At 43.8% G+C, this 26,217-nt stretch overlaps 2 protein-coding genes across 13 annotated transcripts; both read right to left on the reverse strand.

The window, feature by feature from the left end:
• Nucleotides 1–608: 608 nt before the first annotated feature.
• LOC125538642 lies at nucleotides 609–13,230 on the reverse strand. 12 transcript variants are annotated; one of them, XR_007296456.1, is made up of 8 exons: nucleotides 12,448–13,229; nucleotides 11,920–12,000; nucleotides 11,675–11,814; nucleotides 11,032–11,162; nucleotides 8,984–9,061; nucleotides 8,760–8,882; nucleotides 8,126–8,612; nucleotides 609–1,229 (listed from the first exon to the last, which is right to left on the reverse strand). XR_007296456.1 is itself a non-coding variant. In XM_048701906.1 (7 exons), exons 1-7 carry the CDS (start codon nucleotides 12,775–12,777, stop codon nucleotides 1,141–1,143), a joined length of 972 nt encoding a protein of 323 aa, XP_048557863.1. In that variant the 5' UTR covers nucleotides 12,778–13,193; the 3' UTR covers nucleotides 612–1,140. The 12 variants fall into 12 exon arrangements, 6 of the variants coding, with proteins under 6 accessions (XP_048557863.1, XP_048557864.1, XP_048557860.1 ...); XR_007296457.1 differs by lacking the exons at nucleotides 609–1,229; nucleotides 8,126–8,612 and adding exons at nucleotides 9,820–10,007; nucleotides 10,134–10,317 and having other exon boundaries at nucleotides 8,739–8,882; nucleotides 8,995–9,707; nucleotides 12,448–13,176; XR_007296459.1 differs by lacking the exons at nucleotides 609–1,229; nucleotides 8,126–8,612 and adding exons at nucleotides 9,820–10,007; nucleotides 10,134–10,317 and having other exon boundaries at nucleotides 8,819–8,882; nucleotides 8,984–9,707; nucleotides 12,448–13,176.
• Nucleotides 13,231–13,556: 326 nt separating this feature from the next.
• Nucleotides 13,557–23,840, reverse strand: LOC125538641 (probable RNA-dependent RNA polymerase 2). The gene is made up of 4 exons (XM_048701901.1): nucleotides 23,200–23,840; nucleotides 18,733–20,636; nucleotides 18,321–18,471; nucleotides 13,557–14,584 (listed from the first exon to the last, which is right to left on the reverse strand). The coding sequence occupies exons 1-4, from the start codon at nucleotides 23,746–23,748 to the stop codon at nucleotides 13,808–13,810; spliced, it is 3,381 nt and encodes a 1,126-aa protein (XP_048557858.1). The 5' UTR covers nucleotides 23,749–23,840; the 3' UTR covers nucleotides 13,557–13,807.
• Between the last annotated feature and the right edge of the window lie 2,377 nt (nucleotides 23,841–26,217).

Below are 26,217 nucleotides of genomic sequence, written 5' to 3' on the forward strand. Positions count from 1 at the left end.
AAAGCATGAAAGATGTCACGTTTGTGGCCCACCCATTCTATAGGAATCCAGATATGCTACTCCGTTGTTACAAGTGGCGGGTGGCACCGTAGAAATTTTTCATAAAGGATTCAGTGAAAGTTTTCCTAAAGGGGGCTTTAGGCCTTTGTTTGAGGTCTACTACAAAGCTGTGGTCCTCTAATTTTGCTGTCCCCAAGCAATCATGTATGTGCAATCGTGCATGATATCCGATCGAATACTAATACTGTAGTTCTTCATCCGGAGCCAGGCATGTTTAGCTTTTGTATGCTCCTACACAATTGGCCAAACAATCCGTGGATGCTTTCCATTAGCTATTGCCTTCCATACTACCGTATGTTTCAAATCATTTTCATTTGTGGGGTACCACAGTGTGTAGATCCGTCTGTCTAATGTATGTATGCAAGCTTTCAGAAATGAAGAAAAATTTGATAAAAAAAACTGGGAAACATCTAGCCCTCATCATAATTATAAGTTAATAGATTCACAAAGTCGACAGCAAATAGCTACTAGCCTAGCAGGTAGCAGGTATATATTTATATATATAGTAATCGATATATGCTAGCTGAAGTAATAACGAAATATGAATCCATAAGTTTCATAGTAAATGTGGTACATTTTTGTTTTAGGCTTGTTTCTCTTGTCTGCCTCCAAAGAAGATGGCAAACAGACAAGCAGTGACCTGTGGGCAAGAGTTAGAAAAAGGGAAAGAAGAAGAAAAGGCAAAGTTTTTGTTTTCTCGGGCGTCACAAACGAAGCATACAAAGCTTAGCCCACAATATTAGTCTCTAACCCTCCAAGAATATATCGTATTCTTAACAGAAAAGGCCTTTTTGCAGATTACAAGAGATTGATGTGGTCAAGCCAGCTTAGTATACCGTCTACATGTGCAGTGCTCACCTTTGTTTTTGTAGCAGCAGTGGCACATCCTTAATCTCTAAGCATGATAATGCTGCCATCTCCTGTTGAAAGCGCTATTGCGTGTGCACATGATTGGTAGATGTGCTGTTGCATCATAAAAGGCAGAGGGCGTAACAACTTTGGGGTGTATTGTCTTTGTCCATCGAACATCTCCCATTCATTTCATCGGAGGCTTGTAATGCAATCTGAATCTGCATCTTGCTAGTTGATCAGTGCGAATGCTAGTTCTTTCTTGGAGGTTCCAGTCCAGGCTTGGCCCTTGGCTCTCCTGATGATCCAGTGGTGTCGTTCTGTCCGAAAGAAATTGTCAGCATGACATGATACGTGGAATATAATGATAGCAGGAGAACCATTGTGGTGTGCAGCGGTGAGGCACAAGTCGTAGGATTTGCGACACAATTGGCTCTGTTTAAAGCGTTATGGAATTTACATGGGTCACAAGAGTTATAAAAGTTACAGTGAAGAGAAAACAGATATCTTGATATTAAAACATCCCCTTTATCAGAAAAAAGAGAGAGAAAACAGATATTCAGCTTGCACCGATCTGCTGGCCAAGAAATATTCAGATATTCTATTCACTGGTAGCATTTTTAAAGAGGAGTGGACCCAGATCAAGAGGTCCTTAATATCTGGGCTAAAAAGGCGTATGATGTAAACTGGTTACATTATAAATATATACATAACTCCAAGAAAGCATCTATCAGGCACAAAGATCTAAACCACTTATATATGCTGCACTACTATGCTAGTTTTACGTAGTAAATTTGAGACAAGAAAACCAAAGCAAGGATCTTGTTCTTCTATTTTCACGTAGAAATAATGAGATTGGCGCAAAAGGACAAGAAAACAATAGGACATTCTGTTATCTTTTGGGAAAATTCTGGAATTCTCTCTTACTTGGTACAGGTATGGGTACAATATATATGTACACTAGTGGGCCTATGGGCCACACACACACACAACCCAACACTCCCCCTCAAGATGGATGATAGATATCTATCATTCCCATCTTGTTACATGCCAAATTACACTCCTTTGCTCCTAAACCCTTAGTTAGGCTATCCGCCACTTGATTCCCTGAGCTTACATGCTTTAATTCTATTATACCCTCATCGAGTTTCTCTTTAATAAAGAAGCGATCAATCTCCACATGCTTTGTTCTATCATGTTGGACTGGGTTGTTGGCTATGCTAATAGCCGATTTATTATCGCACCACACCTTCAAAGGGCCCTTTCTCAGCACTTTTAGTTCTGATAGAAGATTTCTTACCCACAACATTTCACTAAGGCCTAGTGACATGGCCCTGTACTCTGCTTCGGCTGTCGATCTAGATACAATTGATTGCTTCTTACTTCTCCATGACAGAAGGTTGCCTCCAACAAACACACAATACCCTGAAGTAGATCTTCTGTCATCAAGACAACTCGCCCAATCGGCATCACTGTAGCCATCTACATTTAAATGGCCATTCTTCTTAAACCATAACCCCTTCCCTGGACTACCTTTTAGATAGCGTAATATATGGTGTACTGCATCTAGATGTTCACTTCTAGGATCATGCATATATCTGCTTACCACACTCACCGCATAGGCAATATCAGGCCGTGTATGGCATAAGTATAGGAGTCGCCCAACAAGCCTTTGGTAGTTCTCCTTATCCACTGATTCTCCTGCCTGTGCACAAAGCTTGTGGTTTTGATCAATAGGAGTTGATGCAGCCCGACATCCAAGCATACCCGTATCACTAAGTAAGTCCAGAACATACTTTCTTTGAGAGAGAACTATGCCTTTTGGAGACCTTGCAATTTTAATCCCGAGGAAGTATCTAAGTTGGCCAAGATCTTTCACCTCAAACTCCTTGCTCAGGTTCTTCTTCAGTCGCAATATCTCCACATCATCATCTCCTGTGATTATAATATCATCCACATATACTGCAAGAATTGTAATTCTACAGTCCGAGTGTCGATAGAATAGAGTGTGATCACCATTGCATTGCTTGTACCCCATATCACATACAACATGCCTAAACCTATCAAACCACGCTCGTGGAGACCGCTTGAGCCCATACAAGGACTTCCTCAATTTGCACACCTTTCCCGCAGTTCTAGGAGTAGAGAAACCAGGTGGAATCTCCATATACACCTCTTCATGTAGGTCACCATGCAAGAAAGCATTCTTAACATCTAGTTGATACAGAGGCCACCCAAAATTAGTTGCACACGAGATTAGAATCCTCACGGTGTTCATCTTTGCCACCGGTGCGAATGTCTCGTCATAGTCAATCCCGTAAGTTTGGCTGTATCCTCTGGCAACTAGTCTTGCCTTGTACCTTTCGATCTTCCCTTCTGAATTTTGCTTCACCGTGAATATCCATTTACAACTAACAAGTTTTTTTCCTTCAGGAAGGTGTACAAGTTCCCAAGTTTTATTTTTTTTCAAGTGCATTCAACTCCTCCATCATGGCCTCATGCCATTTTGGGTCCTGCTTTGCAGTTTTCCAATCTTTTGGAATGTCCACTGATTGTAGTGATGCAACAAAAGCTCTATATGCAGGGGACAATGATTCATAAGAAACATAGTTGCTCATGTCATGCTCAAAGCCATACCTTGATGGAGGCTTTCCAGCCTTAGCCCGAGTTCCTTTCCGTAAGGCAATTGGCAATTCACGATAGCTATCTGTCCCAGATGGAGCGGGTGTGCTACACGGTATATCAGTTGTTGGCATAGAGGGATTAATAATTTCAACTATTTCAGGGTCTCCTTGTTGTACTGTTGGTTGTACCTGCTGCTCCGAAGGCTGGATCTCAACAATCTCTAAGGGTTGTTGCTGCTCTGTGAGCACCTTCCTTGTATTTCTCCTTGTATACACTTGTAGGTTTTTTTCTTCATTTTCCCTTCTCCATGTTTTCTCACATGTTGGTTCATTCATTGGGCATGGAATGGAACCAATTACTACCTTTGACCTCCTTACTTCATCGTTCTCAGTATTTGGTAAATGCTCCCCCTTTTGACCATCACCGTCAACATGAGGGGTTTCAAGATCAAACAACGAGCTGAGGTCAATCTTCTCACCATAAAATGGCTCAAATTCTCTAAATGTTACATCCATGCTCACAAATGTGCGTCGCTCACTAGGACTCCAACACTTGTAGCCTTTCTGTCCAGAAGGGTATCCAATAAAGATGCATTTCACTGCACGTGGATCTAGCTTCCCCACCGAGGGTCTATGATCCCTAACAAAACAAGTGCATCCAAAAACTTTGGGTGGGACCACAAACTTGTTCTCACCTAGCAGCATTTCACATGGAGTCTTCATCCCAACCACTTTGGATGGCATGCGGTTGATGAGATATGTAGCTGTCATTACAGCCTCACTCCACAAATTTTTTGGCACATTCATCGTACATCAATGATCGAGCCACCTCCAAGATGTGACGATTTTTCCTTTCTGCCACTCCATTCTGAGGAGGTGTATCTGGACATGAGGTTTGATGCAATATACCATGTGATGACATAAAAGAACCAAATTCCTTGTTCACATACTCTGTCCCATTATCTGTCCGAATAATCTGGATCTGTGTGTTGAATTGATTTTTCACATAAGCATAAAAATCCAGAAAACACTTGAACACCTCATCCTTGTGCCTCATAAGGTATATCCATGTCATGCGAGAGTAACGGTCAATAAATGTAACAAAGTACTTCATTCCACTAACAGAGATAACAGGACATGTCCACACATCTGAATGAATGAGTACAAAAGGAGATATACTCCTAATCCCTCTACTCACATAAGATGTCCTTGTGTGTTTGCCAAACTCACAAGCATCACACAAAAGCTTGTTCTTATCCACCCCACACATTACATCAGGAAAGACCTTAGTCATTTTATCAAAAGACATATGCCCCATTCTACAATGAAAAAGCATCACTGTAGCTTCTTTCTCTCCCATCATTACTGCCAGCACCGTACACAATGCGTTATCTGGCACCTCATGATCCATGTACCATAGCCCATTACGCCTGGTTCCAGTCCCAAGCTTCCTCCCTGTTCACCTCTCCTGAATTAGACATATTTTTCGGTCAACGGTTATCCGACAATCCAAGTCATCAATCAAAGCACTCATTGACATAAGGTTGATTGGAAAAGCAGGAACATGCAAAACTGAAGAAAGTTTAATAAGAGGTGTGCATTGCACTGTACCAACACCTTTAATGGGCCGTGAGGTGCCATCGGCTGTTTGTATAGTTTCTTTATGTGTGGGTGGATACTCAGTATATGACTCAAACATATTCAATGTACCCGTGACATGTTTAGATGCACTGGAGTCCAGAATCCAATCTGGTTGTGACACTAGCGATAATGTAGATGTATGAGCACAATTACCTTCATTAGCATTGGCAAAGTGAGCAAAATCACCAAATGTGGAGTCCCTTTGGTCTTTACCACCCATACTCTCCATCCCTTTTTTTAGTTTCCTCAACTCTTCTAACTCTTTTGCGGAGACCTGAACTTTGTCATACGATTGCTCGTCTTGGACCGCCACATTTGCTTTGTGGCCAATCATATATCCTCGACCTCTAACTCCACCTCTAAATCCTCTTGGCCGGCCTTGGTCATTTCCTCTCCCCCGCCCATGGGTTGGCTTGCGCGGGGCATCACAATCACGACTCAAGTGTCCCACCTTACCACAATTGAAACACTCTCTGGTCTCATTGCTCCTGGTTACTATGAAGGCGGGTCGAGATGGAGTTACTATATTGCTTTTCATCACCTTCAGCCTGACCTCCTCTTGTGCAATAGCAGCTATTGCTTCCTCCAAGGTAGGGAGAGTAGGCTGATGGAACATAGTAGCACGCCGACCCTCAAATTCAGAGTTGAGACCCTTAAGAAATTGTATCACACGTCTGCGCTCAATCCACTTCTTCATATTGGATATGCATTCTAAAAAAAAGGGGCAGCCCCAGTGCATGTAGCTCCCGCTTGCGCAGGGTCTGGGGAAGGGTCCGACCACTTTGGGTCTATTGTACGCAGCCTTTCCCTACATTTCTGTAAGAGGCTGTTTCCAGGACTTGAACCCGTGACCTCATGGTCACAAGGCAGCAGCTTTACCACTGCGCCAAGGCTCCCCTTCATATTGGATATGCATTCTACATGAGGTAAATCAAGGGGATCATAGTGATCTAGATCAGCCCACAAATGTTGCAACTCAGCAACATACTCCATCACACAAAGCTCCCCCTGCCTCAGATCACTCACTTTCTCCTCTGCCTCAACCATCAACATCACATTACCCTCCCCAGAGTACAATTTTGAAAGAGTTTTCCATACCTCAGTTGCACTTGATATTGTCTCAACTGTTGTAGCGATGGTTGGAGATAGGGAATTTAATATCCATGCCACAATCAGGGAATTGGTAGTACTCCAAGTCCTCCATTCTGCACATTTCTTGTCCAATGGCTAAGTGCTTCTCCATTAACAAAGCTCTCAAGTCCCTTTGTTTTCAAGATCAGCAATGCCCTCCTTGACCAGCTCAAATAATTTTTGACGCCCTCCAATTTGATTTCATTCGGCATCAATTCTATTTTCTGAATCGACTCCGGCTGAGCGACAATCGCATTGCCTGAAGGTGATGCGTCGCTCACCTTTGTCGTAATAAGTTGAGCTAGTTTCTCAAGCACTTTCTCAATTCCTTGGTTTTCCCCCATCGTTGCTCCACCTTGAACTTGCAGATGAGGAGCACTAACAGCTGATTTCACTACTGCACCTCACTCTGTTCACAGGAAGTCAACTCCTCCCTTGCCCAAATCTTCTCCTCACCAAGTGAAATGAAACTTTCAGATGCAGCACCACACGAGCTTCCAATCCCTGCACGTGTGTGTACACTGCTGCCAAATCTCACCTCTTCCTGAGCAGCACAACGTCCCCTGCCCTATACACAGCCAGATCCAATCCAAGGGGCGCCTCTCCCTCCTGGCTGCACACCACACCTGCAGCTTCTCCTTCACGAGACACACCTCACCAGCTTCTCCTCCGCAGCCGTAGCTTGCTGCACTTGCCCTTGTTGCCGACCGCTATCTCCGCACTTCCGCACACCTTGCAACAACACCTCCGCCTGGGCAGCACTCCTCCGCCTGGGCCTGGTGCCCGTCTGCCCCTGCCTGGAACTTACTCTCCGCCTGTACTCACGCCCCCAGAGGCCGGAGCTCCGCCCCACGCCGCCGATTTACTGCCGGCGACCTCCAGGACCAAGCGCCTCCCCCTGATGCTCTGACACCATGTTATCTTTTGGGAAAATTCTGGAATTCTCTCTTACTTGGTACAGGTATGGGTACAATATATATGTACACTAGTGGGCCTATGGACCACACACACACACACACAACCCAACACATTCATATACAGGGAAGACAGTTTGTTGATCTGTTTTCTACAAACTATTGAGTTATTCTTTATTGTAACTGATTGAGTTAGGTAACAAGTTGATTGTATTGATTTTTGCCTATGCCTAGCCCATGAAGTGATATTTCAGGCTTCTTAATTAATTAGAAACATTTCACAGGATCCATTTTCAAGCCAAATAGTTGTAAAGCGCAGTTTGTTTGAGCATCTAACTTCATATGCATAAAAAGAGGGTCTGCTGGGTAATTAATCTCTCATAAGATGCATTCAAAGGTACATACTGTTAAAGCAACATGCTATCAGATCTGTAAAGGTTTAGACACTGTTGAAGTTAAACTGGCATGGTATCAAATCTAAAGGGCATAAATACAGCTCAAGCAGCATGGTGCTTCACTTGGGCCTAGTTTATGCAAGTTTGATGACCTCACATGACATGTCTTATCCTTGGAAACCACAGTTAATGTAACCTGCACGTAACTTACAAAACAGTGACTTCTTTGTTTTGTGGACCTAAGCAGAATATCCATGCAAACTAAGTGCCGATTGTGCTAAGATGCGACTCTTACAGCTTGGAGCTTTTGGAGTGCTTTTTTTTACAGTAGCTTTTGGAGTGTTTCTGTATTACTACTATAATTGGCAAACTTGACTAGATAATCTTAATCTTAGCGTCTACATGCCCAACGAATTAATCAACACAAGAACAGACTGACCAGTAGTAAAAGCAAACTGATCGCAAATGACAGAAGTTACTTGGAAAGAACAGGGAGAACGTGGTAGTTTACCAAGCATTATACCCCAACGCCATATGTCTTGCTCCAGTTGTTGCTCTTTTGATGGACGCAACCTTATTGTTTTATAGTTTGGCTCATATGAAGCCGTCAAAGTAGAATATTGTTTTAGCTCATATAGTATCTAATTCCGCTTTGCATAGAGTTGACACATTTGTCTGCTTCTCAGGTTGGGACCAAGGATGGGGGCTCTGCTATGCCCGAACCACTATCGGATCTCCGCCATCGCAACGACCCATTAGCAAAGAAGCAATCCAAATATTCAAGATATATTTTCCACAGCCGAAGATACTAACTAACTTGGTATGACAGAGCAAGAAACGCCACAAGAATATGACAAAATCGATTAGATTATGTAAACCAGTGACGTAACATGAGAACTCAGTTGATGCTGTATTCTGGTACGGACCCGGCCCGATTCCTTGATCCAATATTTTTCCGTGCTTTGGCTTCTTCCGTTCTGGCCCTTGGCCGGCAACGGCTATTCATCATTGCTAATAACGACTGGTTAGCGAGTGGCCATGATATTAATTTGGTTCGGTTGGAACCTTCACAGTGAAAGAAAAGGCAACCTTGTGTTCTTCCCAGACGTTCCACAGCTAGATGCATACAGGTATGTCTACCTTACCTGCCTTTTCCCCTTCCTTTCTACCCGTGCCTTGAAATTCATTGCCTTCTGAGAGTATGCAGGATATGAAGTACTGCTTGGGTGCCTCGTCGCGGTGGTGATCATCGGGTTTGTTGTCATCTACTGCCACATCAGGAGAAGAACACGCAAGATCAAATCGTCAAAAAGGGATATTGGTAATTTCACAACTCAGTAATCGAATTGCAGATGCTGGTAGCTTTTACTTGGTACTAACGCTATGCAATTGTTCATCTTTATATTGCAGAGGTTGGTACAGCGTCTGTTGAGTATGAGGAGGTTACCTGCAAGCAGATGTCAGTCAAAGAGATATACGCTGCAACTGAAAACTTACACCTTTCAAATATCATCGGGCAGGGAATTGCAGGTACATATGACAATACTAGCCGATTCAGGACAAATTTATTTGTACATGAACCAGATAGGACCACAGGGAGCAGAACTGTGATATACATATAACATGAGAAGTAGAAGGTAATAACCACATTCAGTAGGTTGTTGTTGTTCTAAGAGTTGGATGCACCTTCCTGATGTGATTTGCAGGGAAAGTGTACAAAGGAATGCTTGCAAATGGCTGGCCTGTTGCCGTGAAGCACATAATTAAGAATGAACATGCAGAAACCTTCGTAAGGGAAGTTACAAGCCTCTCACATGTCAAGCATCCAAACCTTGTGTCATTAAGAGGTTACTGTGATGGGCAGGAAGAGTGTTTTCTTGTGTATGAGCTATGCGTCAATGGTAACCTATCAGAATGGCTATTTGGTAAGTACATATTTGAGGAGACTACAGGATGTATTATGCAATGTTCTCTATGATTAAAAGTAACAATTTGATGACAGGGAAGGATAAGAGCCTGTCATGGACTCAGAGGCTTCAGATCGCACTTGGCAGTGCTTGCGGCCTTTGGTTCCTTCACATATTCCCTGAGGGCTGCATTGTTCACCGAGACATCAAGGTTGGTTACACTATCTGAAAGATTCAAGTGCATCTGCAAATTCAAGTAATGCCAATTCATGCATGCTATTGTAGCCAACAAACATACTTCTTGGGGTTGATATGGAGCCCAAACTCGCGGACTTTGGACTGTCGAGAGTCATCGACATAGGCGTATCCCACGTGAGCTCTGAAGTTAGAGGAACTTTTGGCTACGTCGACCCAGAGTACCGCCACAACCACAGGGTGAATGCTGCAGGGGATGTATACAGCTTTGGTATGGTGCTCCTGCAGCTCCTGTCAGGAGAGCGAGCAATCAATATCATGAACACTGCCAAGCCAATGTCACTGGACAAAATGGTAAGACCGTAATTTCTGGAACGAAACAATCAATTGTGCTTAAGCTGATATACATATACATACCTTTTGCTCTCAGGCTTCTATGCTCATCAGAGAGGGAAATGTGTTGGAATTTGCCGATCCTAGGCTCAAGGGCGAATACTCGGTAGACGCATTTGATCTCTGCCTGAAGCTTGCTCTGTCATGCACCGGCCACAAGCAGCAGCGACCATCCATGGAGCAAGTTGTGTCAAGGCTAGAGAAGGCTCTAGAGATCTCCATGAGAGACGATGATAAGCGCAACAACATCAGTATGGTCGAGTCCTTTGCATAGTGTTTTAAGAGAGGGAAGAGAGTCCCCCCCTGTAGCTACTATGCAAGTCTTAATGTTCCCATGACCATGTTTAAGCACTGTGCTGTGCTGAGGTGAAAACAATCTGATGCAGTGGTGAATGATTTACACTAGAAATTAAGCTAAACTCATAAATTATTTAACGCCTATGAGTAATTAATGGAGGTAATGTCAACATGCTGGATTTGACACTTGACTTCACATTTTTCGTCCATGCAAATGTGCTTTCCTTTTTTACAACAGCAGCAACAACAACAATAATGATAGTACTACCAACATATTTAGTAACACAACAACAACATCGTGCTGAACTTTCCTGACCTCTTTATTTCCACAACCCTATAAAACCTTATTTCTATCCTAAAGGTTTACAAGGTTATACATATATGCCTGGCAATTAGCCCATTGGAAATTAAAATATTTACAACATGAAGCGGAGTAGACTGCTGCCAAAATGGTATTCTGCAGAAATGAGTAGCAAAACACACCACCATATCAGACATTATCAAACTGGCAGTCCATCCAATGCTTCATTGTAATCTTTTTGGTTCATCGACAAGACACACAAGCCATGCGGGAGAAAAAGGTAAATTGCAAGAAATATTATCACTCCAAGATCAGCCTCTTCACCTATGGCGGGTTGAGGGGGATTTCGCAGGTATATCTGGCTGGCACACCACATACAGTACAGGGTGGCTATCACCAGGATGAGAAAGAAAGATTGATTTGACTTTTCAGTCACTGACTTTCCATGGTTCACTCTGCCAAAATATAGATTTTGAACATTTAGAGAAGCACAGAAGGGATTTGTTTTCGACAAAGCACAGAATGGATTTGTTTTCGACAAAGCACAGAATGGATTCGTAACATACAGTGACATTTTGAAACTCAACTTGAGCCAACAAGTATAGACCAACAAAGTAATCAGGGTTATGCATAGTGCAACATTACTTTGTACTCCCTCCATTCACAAATATAATATGTTTTGGATATTTCAATATGGACCATACAGACTGAAATGAATGAATAAACACACTAAAATGTGTCTACATACATTTGATTCACAACAAAGTTAGAACATCTTATATTTGTGAACGGAGGGAGTAGTTCATAGAGAGATTCATGGTTTTGAAGAATCCAATGTTAGTGAGGACTTTACAATCCAAAGCATCAGGTAGAATCAATGTTTTCTGTACACTAGAAAATATTTAATAGTTATTATTATATTATATATTTTTTATACAAAATAATGAACATAATGCTGAATTATCACCTGTTAATGTACACAAATCCCCCAATGAGGCAAACGCAAAGAAGGCCAACAACAAACACTGCATCTGGATTGATAGGAGCGCGGCCTTTCCACCAACCAGTCCTCAGTATCCAAGTATACATTGTAGAATGGCCATTTTCCTGTACAAATATACTATGAGACAAATCTAATCTGAATAAGCACGCAACACTTGACACATGGTGAAAACAATCAAATTGTCACCATCCAGTTACAACATTGCTGACCTCAAACAAGTGATCCAAGAAGAAGTGGGAGAGCGAGCCGGCTGCGATTAGCAAGAAGCACTGTCTTCTGCTTAATACTACCTGCACAGACCCCGGACATTAAACAAATCAGACAAATGGCAGATGATTAGAGGCACCTGAGCTCTCACTCTAGAAACAGCACCTTTCTAATTCTATAATAGTACTGCTTATTTCTGCATGCTGCTTCCAGTTTTGCAAATGTAGGTCGAGAATTCTACGTCTACTTCTAAGCATTTGCTAGTTGGTGCTCGCATTTATGCTAAATCGGAGGAAGACAACAAATGATATATATGGAAATTGAACTGCGGTGTGGAGTACTAACGGGGAAATGGATAACAGACGCTTTGCTGAATTAAGTAATTAGATTAGATTAGAATAACAATCCCGAGGTTTGTTCTCGCCCATGACATAGATTCGCAGCATAGATTTGATTTGATTAACTAAGGAAGGAAGGTGGGTAAGGAGAAGAAGGGAAGACGGAGTGAAGAGCTCGTTCGTTGTACCGACCCCGGCAGGCGCGTCGAGGAGGCCGGCGCGGAGCATCCGGCGGGAGAGCCACGCGTAGAGGCATGCGAGCGGGAGGCCGAGGAGGAGCGGGTAGTAGAAGGGGTGGTGGATGGCGGCCATGGCGAGGTCCCCCGCGGCGGCGGCGGCGGGGGTGGAGGGGAGGAAGGACGCGAGCCACTCGGCGAAGGCGCCGAGGTCCGGGCCGAGGAAGGCGTTGAAGGCGTAGACGGCGCAGTGGTGCGGGCCGAAGCGGCGGCCACCGCCGGCGAGCCGGGAGAGCGCCGCCCCGCCGGACAGCGCGTACAGCAGGTGCGCCCCCGGCCCCGGCATCGCGGTCCGTCGAGTCAGGGCAGCCGCCGCAGTGGCCGGCGGGTTGGTTGGTTCGGGAAAACGAAGGTGGTTGCGAGGAGGAGGGGACGCGGTGGGAGTTTGGTCGGGTCGGGTGGGAGACGGCGGCTTGGACTGCGGTGCGGTTGCCGGTTTGGACTGGCAGCTCCGCAGCTCGGGGTCGTGCTGCTCGCTTCGCTCTGGCGCGCTGCTCGGCTCACTTTGTTCGCCGCGGTCACCGCCCAGGTAACGGTGAACGGTCGGGTGGTTTTGGCGTTTGAGACGAGCTTCGCTCGGCCGTTTCCATGTGACTATGTGAGCGATGGCCCCGCTCGCGGGCTCGCGGCTAAAACCGTGAACACCAGCACTGGTGAACAAACATCTGCGGAAGGGGATGCAATGGCAGGTTAGTGGCGTGAGCACGGGTCAAGTGATTGATGCCTGGACTGGACACCATGGACCGATGTGTTCCAAAGGTCCACCCATGGCGTGAGCACGGGTCCAGTGTGGGGGCTACGATGTCCCTTACGCGTAACGGCTTACCTAATCTGCACTAGCACCAACTCCCCGGCTGCTTCTAGAAAAAATAACTGTTGAAATGTCTGAAGGCCATCTTTCTACAAGTACTAGAATAGTTCAACAGTTTATATTGTCCAAACAGGTCATTAGTTCTATTTATTTTTTAAACGTGACCAAAGGTATAGGCAGCCAACAGAACAGAATTGCACACAAAGCTGAAGCTATGTTGAGATAGTGATGGAGCATAAATAGCCTCCCGCAAATCCCGAGCAAGCACGGTTCATTTCCGGTCACACACATCCAGCAAATCTCTCCGTCCATACAAGCGACGCAGGCATAGCTCTGCCGCTCTGCTCAGAATGGTCTGCACTGCAGTCATGCCCCAAAGTTTTACACTACATACATACAAAGTTACAAACACATAGCAGCCGCGCAATCATCAGACAAGCTTGCCTGTGACTACCACTTGTTACATCTTCTTGCCAACTCCCACATAATTACTTGGCCGGACGACTCAGGCCGCCGCGCCGTCCACCTGCTGCCTGCGCCGCTTACTGGACTCCTTGATCTTCAGCAGCTCGTCGCAGACGATCCACGGGAAGCTCCAGAACTGCTTCTTTCCCGGCCGGCCGTGGTCCGGGTGATAAGTCACGCGGTACCATGCCGACGCCGTCCTCGAAGCCTCCGCCTTCGGCCAGCTCCTGAACCAACCCTGCACCTCCTTGTGCAGGCCCTCCACCGAGTCGATGATGCGGTCCTTCATCTCGAAGTACCTCTTGTTGTCCTTCAGGTACAGGAGCCTGTTCCGGATGTTGCCCGTCAGGATCTCGTCCTCGTGCTCCGTGCCATAGTAGCTCATCAGGGTGCTCAGCTTCTCTGCGTACAGGTCGTAGCACTCCTCCGCGGATGCTAGGAATTCCTCGAAACCAGGGACCTCCAGGTCAGGATCGAACACGGGGCTCGGTTGAGCCGAGGACGAGGGGGCAGGAGCGCTCTGCATACGGCTCGCAGCCGCTCGGTAGAGCTTGCCGAGAGCTCCGTTGGAGATGTACGTTGGTTTGTCCCACCGTTCCATGAAGTCGGGGTACTCCTTTGGTCTCAGTGACCGGGGCATTTCAGCTGGAGCCCCTGACTTGGCAAAGTCGACCGCCATCGAATGCAAAGCAGCTAGCTGGAGGCACTCAGGGCTCCGGGCTTTCATTGGATGACGATCCGCGTGGACCAAGTGAGCAGTTGAGATTGCACCGAGCGAGTCATTTATCATGTAATCCACAAAGTACTTCTGAATTTCCTGCAGTTCATCAGATGTTGTAAGATTACAGGTATAAACATGTCAGGCAAGGAAAATACAAGTGCTTGTTGAAAAGACAACTTTGAACTGCTTATTGGAGCTAACTGGTAAATAGTTGTGAACCTATCAAGGTTAGATATATACATTGAAGAACATTTTGAAGCCAAGACCACTTTAAAACTCAATCATGCACAACTGTTTTCATTAGAGGATGGCAAAAATATCTTTCTTTCTGAAACAAGTACCCACATTTCTAAAGAACGTTATTAACTGTGCATGGCGAGCATATATTTGGTTCAAAGCATTCAAAATGTTGTGTTGGCTGTTATTCCATCCTGGCTGAGTTCGACACTCGTAGCCAGTTCTCTCTTCTGGCTGTTGTGCACTTACCATGTAGGCATGTACCCAGTTCTGACAAAGAAATGTTTTAGAAAGATGTGAGGTGCCTCAAGATAATAATAAATCTCTAAAGTTACTAAGCTCCCAGGAAATATAACGCCCTCAGCGATTTGGCTTTTTTATCATTTATGGTCCCACTGGTCAGCTGGTGTTGACACAATCTAAACCGCCTTTGACTACGTGCCCTGGATTGCTGCTTGGGGGGGGGGGGGGGGGGGGGGGAGCACACCTCTTCATGGACACTAGCTCGGGCTCACATGGTGTGGCGAAATCGGCCTGAGGCACTTAGTACGCAGGGATAGAGAAAACAGAAAGGCTGGAAAGGAGTAGTCGGCCAGACTTAGTGTTGGAATTTTCAGGTTATGTGCCTTATTTCTCCACTCTAACTAAATTAGTAAATGAGCTGTAAACTTGATTAAACTTGACATGAGTGCAGGTGTTCCATTTTGAGTACATTCACACTGTCAGGTTCTTGATGTGTTCAGTTACGCAATTTCAAAATAGGCTAATATTATCACAAAATTTTCAGCAGTGACCACTTAGAATGCTCGTCAGGCTACAAAGAATTGGAAGATAGGATGCACTTTTCACCAAATTTGGAAAGTGTACGGCTCAGTCTGGCGTTATTGCTTATTGATAACGTCCTGGATTTGTCATGTGGTCATGGTGTGGTTTAACAAAATAACTTTTCGTCTGACCTAACAGAGTTATAGAGCAGTCAAAAACTAGACCACCGGGACAAGAAAGAGACAAACATGGAAAAAAAAAGAGAAAGTAAAAGATGCGAAGCCTTCTTATCTCTTATCAGTATGCAAATAGATGAATAATAAGGTACTTGCTTAGTATTGGAGCTATCATGCTAATTGTTTCAGGTTTGGAAAGAAAAGCACTGAGTTACGAATATAGGTTTCACATCAAAAAAATTGGCTGACATGCATTGGAACTTGCCACTGATTGGTAAATATCATCTCCTCTATTTATTGCTCTCAACGAGTGCACCCTACAAATCAAAACCTTATATACATTGTTGATGTCGTATTCATAATTCATTCCCTGTTTTTATTGTTTCACAAACATAAATGTCAACTGCTAAGAATTACTTTATCAAAATTACTGTAATATGGGTAGATGAGACATATTTCTGGTGGATACTGCATGTCAGTTCTCTTTTGTAGGTCTGAATAAATGTGGTCATATTTGTATTCTCTTCTGTTGGTTTACAGTCCTTGTGATGATTACATACTGATGTTTTCATATATTTTAGTATTTTTAACAAGGGGATGTGAGGAGCTTTATCTATATCTATACCAATATAAAAAGACCCTAAGGGGCAGATCCAATTAATCTCAGCCATCAAATAAGGTCAATCCAATGACCCAGATTGCTCCAATGGTGAGCACTCAACATGTTTAACATGCAATAAATAACATACCAAATATCACCGTCAGCACTAATCACACAAGAAAATGTTATCTTACCTATTATCTTTATGCAATTGATATACTGCCTAATATTAACGTGCATTGCACTCACATATGCATTTACTAGTGATTAGAAATAACCATAGAGACCCTTAACTAATTTGATTGAAACAAATCAACCAAGTTGTTCCTTTCATTTATTATTTTGAACAAAACAAATGCAGGCAGCTATTTTCCAAGATGTGACTATGTGAGAGATCTCCACACCTCAGTCAAAGTGCCGCACATGGTACTTATTTCTTCCAGTTAGATCTCTTTGGTTGTGTGTTTGTCTCTGACATTCCTTCCTGGAGGTTCTTTCTACTCTGATGAATCTTTGGTGGTTATAGTAGCATATATAACATACCTTTGGATGTAAAGCGCTAGAAAACTTGAAAGATGTGATATTGGTTTGGTATGATTATCTACTAATCACATAAGTACTATAGGGGTCAGCCTCTTTCCCCCCATCAGAACTCTACTTACTTCACCTGTTATGGATATTATGTTTTCTGACTAGGTGACAGACACCTTATTCCTTTTGTGTGCTTCAACAACCTATAATACAGTGCTCTCCAATTAATCAATCAAACTTCAAAGATAAGCTCCTTATCCTGCTTCTTGCTATAATTTATGCAATTATGTGTCAGTTACGCTGATAAGGGGAAACGGTCCCTGCAAGGCGGTGGCCATGGGGTGCAGGATACACTTTGCTGCTGCCATTGTGTGACTGGAAGCTGACACGCCGGTGTGAGGTCTTCTACGTCGCGGTGCTCCGCAGGGCGGCAGTTTGGTTGGGTGTTTATACTTTAAATTTGTAATGAGCACTTTCCATTACAATGGTGAGTTGCGCATACGCAAGCAGTCTACTGTGAGATGCATATTAATTTGTTTTTACAGGTTGATATGAAAAATATATCTTCATTTGTGGATGTGCCTTCTCTGACTTGGGGAAGATTTGTCTCGGAAAGTTTATATGATTGGCAATAATAAAATCTCTACTTTTTGGAACGACCCTTCTTTTATCTATATGCTTCCATAGCGTGTCTGAAAGTATGTGCACTGTGCAAGACATAGCCACTGTCCTTTTGGTTTTGGAAGAATAATATTTCATGAATTGCGTGATTATGCTTTCATGAATGCTCTTGAGGAATCAAGCTTGCTTGAAGATGTAAGTTTATTTGATGGTCTTGTGACACTTATGAATTTTTATATATAAGCTCATATACTAAAGGTAACTTTGGATAACTTCCTACTGATACTGCGAATGATGATCTGCCTTACACTAGAATTTATTGGGAGGTTGCCAATACCATTGGTTTCACTCATCTCACTGAAGCTCAAGTGGTTCAGGTCGCAAACTTGTTTGCATCTTTTGGTTTCTTTACTGGCTATCTTATTCAAGATCATCTTTATTCTAATCGATGCTTCCAGGAGGTCAGCTTTGTTGTTCAGTCTACTGGAGTAGATCCTACACTGCAGTTTTTCCTTCCCATTTTGTCAACTTCAAAACCTAGCTAATATATCTTGTCAGGTTCTCTGGGAGCCCATGAACAAATAGGCAAGCAATAAAAAGTTGTTCAAAATGAATGATGTTAGCCTGTGATTTGTTTGCATCAGAAGTTTTGTTTAAAGAATTCCTTCTTTGATGATTTATAACAGGAAACATGGCATAAAAATGGAAAACGGTGCGGCGAAGCGAACATTTTCTTCTAGTATTATTGAAATGCTACAGATCGTAAAAAAACTGATATTTTGATTATATTTACAATTGCAAGTATAAAAATTGATATTAGTCAAATAAAACAATCTTCGGTAAAAATTAGCAGCAACAACCTAGTAAGAGAAATTAAAATAAAGAAACAGTGAGAATATACCTCAAGTGTAACAACATGATCCATTATGCGTGGCCTTGCTGCAGTGTAGTCCATAGGTGAATCAACCTTCTCTGGAATCAGTTTCTCATCCCAAGTGATAAAATAGAGGTCACCGTCCAAATCACCCCCGGAGCATTCATTTGGATGAGGCCTGATTAACATCAAAGATTAAAGTCTATATGAACGAGGCCTATTAAACATCAAAGATTAATTGAAAGAGAAAGCAAGCATTGGCAACATCCATCAATAGGTAGAGATGTAAGTACGTAACATGAGGGGATATCAATCTAACATGGAAACGAACACGCTGACAAACACTTCAATAGAGATTTGAGCTCCTCTGAAGGCATTGCCAGAGCAATATAAACTCTAGATGATCGTCTTTCAGTTTCAGTATAACATACGACATTACCTTTCTCCTCTTTGGGGGAAGACAACACAATCAACCAGGTTCTTAGCGTACAAACCATGGTCATAGACAGCTTCAAGTACTCTGATGTCACCAGGATGGAGACAAGGATTTTTTGATACTGCAACTTTTCCAACAACAACTGCCGTTTTCTCTTTTCCATTATCTTCAGAAAAATATGGCTGACAATTATCCTTCTGCTCTTTGCTGTTCTTTGTAATTCTGATGTACACTTGACCATATTCTAATTCACCTGTTTCATCCAAACAACCAATAAGAACACGGCCTTTTGGAACATGAATCTTACATCTAGTTCTTATGTCAGTCAGCCTATTATCCTGATGGGCCTTAAGAATCATCAACAGGTAAGGCTCTAAACTTGGTTCATAGCCTTGCAGTAAAAATTTCGATGCTGTCTTTGTTTCTGCACTACCAATTTTCCCCAGAACAGAGAGAGCAGCTTCTCTGTTGGTCAGCATTTCATCTAATTCACGCATATCATTCTGTTGCATCGACTCAAATATCTCATCTCTTATCCCCAAAGTTGAAAGGAGAGAGATAACTTCACGATTCATATAGCATGGTTGGGATTTGCTGGTACTTGTAATGTTAAACATTCTGCTCTTTGATTCGAATTTCTTCATACTAGGTCGCAGAGAAAGATTACGAAAGGAATCAGGGTCCACAGCAACAACTCCTTTGTAGCCACCATACCTTATTTGAAAAGCTGAAGGAGGGTTGGTATAGTCTAATCCAATTCGGCAAGCCATTTCTTTAGCAAGTCTCTCAGAGATCTTCCCGATACCATCAGAAAATATATATTTACTGCCATCAGTTATGACTTCGATATCTGGAATCTCTTCTACGTCCCGTGGTAGGATTTCAAGTGTTTGTCTGGAGGAGCTGAACAGTTGGCCCATTCTAGCCGCACACTTAGATACTGAACGAATATCTTCAAAGTTGCCCATCCACCTGCTTATATCCTCGGCCTTCAGGGAATCATTAGAAGCAAACATCCAAACAGAACTTCCACGAAGTTGACTTGCTGAGAAGGCCAGGAATTCATACTTCTTTGGACCAATGGAAAATCCTTCTTTCAAGATGGATAAAATACGATGATATAGGCCAGTTTTCAAGGGTTGAGAAAAGAACCCTCGTCCAGTTCTAGCTGAGATAGCATCTGGAAAAAGCTTACTCCAGTCTTCGTCTACAAAAGTAACTCTAGCAAAGTCAGAAGCATACTGTTTGTGATGCTTAACCACATAATTTGAAACCTCTTCCTCAGGTCCCAAGCAGTATATTTTGGATGGAGTGATGTGAATTCTGTAACACATCATTAACTTTCCTTCACCTTCAGTCTTACTGGAAAGCAAACCATCATGGCTCCTCTTCCTGCTATGAGCCTCCTGCTGGATGAATTGCAAAGGTTCATAGCATGTAAAGTCTAACTTGTTCATTTTCTCAAAAATCCTCCTTGAAATATGAACTGGTATTTCTTCAAGAGCTTTAAACAGATCGGCATTAACATCCTTGGAAACTATCTTCCCCATGTGAACAAGAGAATTGAGACGAAAAAGAACTTCATATGACACTGAACAACCACTTGGGCAGTCAACAAGGGGAACGACTTTGGACGACGGGCCAAAAAATTCCATTGAAGAAATGACCAATTCCCCTAATTCTCCTGACAAAGGCAAGCTGTTGAGAATAAATGACACCGGTGCACCTTCATCAAGTACGAGGGCAAGAGTTGAACACTTCCCAAAAGAGTGGTTGGGTGTAAAATCTAGTGCTCTGACCCAGGTAAATTTTGCATCCTCCTTGCATGCATGAAAGCGGTCATCTGAGAACCTTGAATAAACTGCAGGCCCAGAAATTGTTGTGCATATCCTTGGTGCATACATGAGCTGAAACAAATATTAAATTAACATTAGTCAAGATAATATATATTTTACCAACTTCAGAATTATAGAAAGAATTAAAAGAGTGTTGCGCCTCACCAACTTATAGTCTAAGAAGTATGACAATCAGTAAATTTAGAAAAGTAACGGTGATGTGTATTCATCAGATAAGCTTCATATTCATTTCACTCCAATTAGTAACCACCAACTGAGATATTTATAGGAGTGGAAATAAAAGTAGCACCACTATCCATCTTACTTTATGGCTCTAACGCATAATTGCAAACCAGACCACTGTGATGGTTCACTCTAGTTTACTGACTCAAGAACCTGCCAATTTTTCAGCTCGCGCAAGTATTGAGGGAGGAAGTACATCTAGAGCTTCCTTCTTCAAATTTCTACCTTGCCCTATAACCGCGACGTCTGGCTAATATATAAGGTACAAAGGAAAAACAGAAGTATCACAGCAACATGGTGACCAACTCGACTGGTTCTTCACGTCTAACAATTGGACTTCAGTATATCCTAATACCAAGGTTATTGCCATGGCCAAACCAATCTCCGACCACACACCTTGTTTGGTCAGTATAGAATCATCGATCCCCGCGAGCAAAATTTTCAGGTTAGAATCTTACTGGGTGCAGCACAGAGGCTTCTTTGATGTGGTGAATACTTGGTCCAAACCAAGTTATTCGCATAATAGTGCAGCCAGGATTTGCCAGAAAATGAGAAGACTAAGGTATGCCCTTAAGAAGTGGAGTAAAGGCCTCTCACGTCTCAAAGTGCTGATCCAAAACACTGAATGGGCCGTTAACAAGCTGGATGGAATTGAAAACCTGAGAACACTCACAACCCCAGAATCGAACTTCAGGCGAATTCTAAAACCTCACCTACTGCAGCCTCTGAACTTTCAGAACCAACACTGGAGAAAAAGATGCACTGTCAGGGTTATTTGTTTTGGAGAGGAAAATACGAAAAATTTCCACCAGATGGCCACGGAGCGATACCGAAATAACTCCATCGCCATGCTGAAATTACCCGATGGCACTGAAGTTGAGAACCACGCAGGCAACTAAGGGATACTGCTCAATGCGTTTAAACAAAGATTGGGGGAATCTTCGCCTCCAAATCAGAAATTCGACCTAGACTCTATCATTACCAAGATTGATGGACTGGAAGAACTTTATGTCCCATTCACTGAGGCGGAAATTGATGAGGTGGTTCGAACCATGCCGGCCAACAGAGCTCCAGGGCCGGATGGGTTTAGTGGTCAATTTACCAAATCATGCTAGTATATAATCAAAACATGACTTTTATCAGCTTTGTCATGATTTCCACGCAGGAGAACTCAATCTTGAAATCATAAACAACGGGTTCATCATTCTCATTCCAAAGATCCACTCGCCCAAGACAGCAAATGATTTTCGACCCATCACACTGCTAAACTGTTGTCTGAAGCTAATAACCAAACTGCTTGCTGGTCGGTTACAGAAATGGATTCTAAAATCATTCACAGGAACCAATACGGATTTTTGAAAGGGAGAACGATACAGGACAGTTTGGCATGGGCGTTTGAGTATATATACCAATGTCAAGCCTCTGGATCTCGGGCGTTTATTCTGAAACTGGACTTTTCCAAGGCCTTCGACACTATAGAACACCCGGCTATGATTGAGGTCATGAGACACATGGGCTTTGACGAGAAATGGTCAACCTAAGCGCACAAAGTGCAGAAGCGGTCTTCTTTCTGCCTCTGTCTCAACAGGCGACACAAGAAGCGTAGGATTTGCAGCTGGCGGCCGCTGAGTGTCGGATAGACTTAGAGCAGAGAGATGTTTGGACATACACATGGGGGCCCAAATATTCATCGTCCAGATATTACAAGTTCTGCTTTGAAAATGTCAAGGCTGATCAGGCTTTTGGGTGGATTTGGAAGTCGAGGTGTACAATGAAGCTAAGGGTTTTTGCGTGACTCCTCTTGTCCGACAGATTAAAACACCAAGAACATAGACACTATGTAGTGCGCTCAACGACAGACAGGACGGACTACTGTGTGCTCTGCCAAACCCAACAAGAAGAAACTCTGGAACATTTGTTCTATACCTACAGTTTCTCCTACACGTGCTGGACTTCAGTTGGGTTGACCTGGGCAACAGAAGGAGATGGGTTTGACTGGATGGCAGCGGCTAAACAAACTTGGACCAAACCCATGTTCATGGAAGTGTTCACCACAGCAGCATGGTCGATCTGGAAGGAGAGGAATAGCCTGATCTTCAGAGGAGTGACGCCTTCCCACAGGTCCTGGTTGTCAAGATTCAGAGAAGATTTCTTGTTGTTGTAACACAGGACAAAATCTGAGCTGCTAGGGTTCATTACTGAATTTGCCAGAGAGATTGCCTAGGGCTAGCCAAACTACTTTAATCCCCTGTAATCACTTATCCCTCTGAACGCTAGTACCCTGTGATTGGGGCAAAAGCCTGACCACACCCTTTACACTATGTAAATACTTTTTTGATTAACACTCCTACAGTCTTCAACGTTCAAAAAATAAACACCGTGAGCAGCTCACCTGAAGCAAGATGGCGTCGGCCCCATGGAAGTTGCACTGGTAGCAGTTCCTGATGTCCTCGAAGAAGACCTCCAGCTTGTACCTCTGGGAATCGTGATTCAGGTACAGGTCTATCCGCCGCTTCGCCGGGATGACCTCCACGCGGACGCTGTCCCAAGAGTCAGCCGCCTGGAATTCGCGCTCGGCGACGCGGTTGCCGACAAGGAGGCGGGCGTCGGCCACGCGGAGAGAAAGGTCGGGCGCGCGGGGGAGCAGATCCGCGGGGGCAGGGGAGACGGAGAGGAGGGAGCCGAGGAAGCGCGGTAGGCGACCGGAGGAGGCGAGTTCGGCGGCGAGGGTTGCGGTGGCGGTGGAGTCGAACTGAACGCTCCCATCGCCTCGACTTAACCAGCCGCGTCGGGCGGCGGCGATCTCGCAGGCGTAGGCTTCGCCGGCACCGGCGACAGTGGAATCGAAGAATGCTAGGAGCTCCTTAGCGACGGCGGAGGGCGGGATATTGGAGACCCGCACCGTCGCCGTGGAGACGGGCGCCGACACCGCCGTCGCCATCGAAATTTCGGCGCGCGGGGGCGGGGCGGGGGAAGAAGGGTTTGCGGTTCCGGCGGGGTTACCGAGGGCTTTTGAGTTTTTGGTTGTACTCCGGGCAGGTTTATGTGTGTGAGTACTTCAGACTTAATCCTCCTTCGACCCCTTTTCAGTCTTCGTTGCACGATTCTGAACTGTAAATTTTGCAAACAGTAGAAAGTATGCTGACAATTAAAATGAGAAAACATTTGCCTGAAAGACACGTGGGTGGCGCGAAGAGAAGTGAAGTCACCGCGCGCATGGGGAGGGGGGTGTGGTTGGGAGGGGGGTCCGGGATGTGCAAGGAAATGAGGGAGGCATGTTTGACAATGAGGGTTGCATCGGTAGTGGAATTGAATTGAATATTCCCGTTGCATCGGCTTAGCCACCCGCTTTGGTTTGTAGGTGTATCTTTTTTTGCGAAAAGACACTCAAATCTATTAACCACGAACCAGCAGTACAAAACACCCCTGAAAAGAAAGAAATTGCAACCATGTTCTTGGGATCTCACACTTCTCCAACCTCCAGGATGGGCCGATGGCGCGCCACCGCAGCCGCTCTGGCAGCCCCGCTGCCAGATTGCGGCGAACCTTAAAGATCACGCGGAAGGGAAGTCATTGCTGCCAAACATCTCAAAGACGAAGTCACGGTCGTCGGATCCGAAGCCAAAGAACTGAGAGCCCAAACGGCCAGAGGTGCTACTGCCGCCGCCGCTTTGGTTTGTAGGTGTATCCGCTTAGCCACCGCTTTGGTTTGTAGGTGTACACGACCACAGTGAATCAGAAAACTTGAGAAGCTCATCACCACCGAGGGCAGGATATTGGAGTCTCATTATCATCGTTGGAAAAAGGCGGCAGAGGGCGCTATGGGTTTGATACTCCATCAAGGTTAAAGGTGAGTAGGAGTTTAGTCATATCCATATGGTTTTGTAGTTGTTAAAAAAAGTCCATGAGTAGAGTTTAAAAAAATCAAAACGGCAAGCTCCGTCTAGGTTTACATGGGGTACTCCTAAAGTATGTTTGCCTTTCTACAGTTTTCCATGATTTTAACAATTATTATAACTAACCTGAAATGATACAAAGGAGCATATGACATAGAAAACAGAACACCTTTTGTCGTAAAATGATTGCCCCCTTGAAGCATGATTGGGAAAGTAAAATGGCTCATACACTTCATAGTCAATCGTCACACACAATCGATTACCAAAGAGAGTTTTCACAATGTTACTTCAAATGGTCAATATGATATACAATGAGCAAGATGAGGGTATTTTACAGAAAGAGAATTATCTCACAAAGCAAGACAATGATTAGATACTTGAATGTTTATAACTTAGAGGAGTGAAATATGTTGGCAAACAAATTACTGTATGATTATCTTTTTTGTATGAGGATGATCTTGCGGTTTTGTGTGAACTTTCAGAGTTTTCAAACATTAAATAAATGGATTGCTTTGATAAGAAAAATGAATGGACAGGACCGACATTACTGCTAACTAAACCTATACATAATTCTACCTACTATATGTGCTCCTACTTCGCCATCATGAATCCAAATCAATAGCAGCTAGTTGCCAGCCCGCCACTATAAATTTCCACTGCGAGATGCTCTCCTCTCCTCTCCAGCCGATGTTTGCCTCATCTAGACCTAGCACAGAGGCGCCATGTTGTGCACACCCATAAAAACAAACAAGTATATTCCCTTTTGGATGGCTTTTCTCACGTCTCTTTCCTCCCCTTCGCCTCATGCCGACCATCACCACTGACCTCCACTTCCCTCCACTCCTCTCGTGGCACTTGTATCTCATCTCTGACTAAAAGTGCAACTAATCCCCGAGTGGTTTTGGTAATTCATAACAACATATAGCTCATTGAACTAATATACATTCAAGATAAAACTTTCAGGATGTTCAATGATTGGCATGGCATGGACTAGAGATGTGGACCCCTCAAAATGATAAGGACAAAGATTGGCAAAAGCTCAAGACTCTTCATTTCTATTTTACTGATCCAATATCACATTGAGTCCATAGGAAAGCCAATACTATTAAAAGGGGATGAGGTGTTTGTAAGTGCATCTAGTGCCACCCCTAGTTGGTTTTGGAGTATTGACGACAAACCTAGTTGAGGGACTAATGTGTATGTGAGAATTGCAGGATAACACAGGTAGAAGTCCCTCATTGATTCGGTTTTCCTACCAGAAATGACCCCTAAAAATGTATGAAGACATTGAAGTCAAAGGTGGTAAGTGAAGACATTCACCTTGAAGACTATGACAAGAGAAGACATCGCATGAAGACTATGGAGCGCGAAGACTTAGATCTTTCGTAGTTCTTTTTCTTCTTTGTTAAGTCATAGGAACCACCGTACTGTTAAGTGGGGTCCAAGAAAACCAGTCAGAATGACTGAAGTGATGCTTAACCAAAATCCTATGTCTTCGAGTGAAGACTATGAGA

This window comes from Triticum urartu, chromosome 2 (genome assembly GCF_003073215.2).
Source record: "Triticum urartu cultivar G1812 chromosome 2, Tu2.1, whole genome shotgun sequence".
In the NCBI taxonomy this organism is placed as follows: Eukaryota; Viridiplantae; Streptophyta; class Magnoliopsida; order Poales; family Poaceae; genus Triticum; species Triticum urartu.

Coding starts and splice junctions, on each gene's coding strand:
- LOC125538642 (XM_048701902.1), bottom strand. CDS start 12,777: ATGCCGGGGCCGGGGGCGCACCTGCTGTACGCGCTGTCCGGCGGGGCG. Junction 12,001..12,447: donor TCCTCGACGCGCCTGCCGGG/GTCGGTACAACG, acceptor GGGTCTGTGCAG/GTAGTATTAAGCAGAAGACA. Junction 8,883..8,983: donor TTGCATAGCGTTAGTACCAA/GTAAAAGCTACC, acceptor CTGATGTGGCAG/TAGATGACAACAAACCCGAT.
- LOC125538641 (XM_048701901.1), bottom strand. CDS start 23,748: ATGGCGACGGCGGTGTCGGCGCCCGTCTCCACGGCGACGGTGCGGGTC. Junction 20,637..23,199: donor CCGACGCCATCTTGCTTCAG/GTGAGCTGCTCA, acceptor TATTTGTTTCAG/CTCATGTATGCACCAAGGAT. Junction 14,585..18,320: donor ATCATGTTGTTACACTTGAG/GTATATTCTCAC, acceptor GATGAACTGCAG/GAAATTCAGAAGTACTTTGT.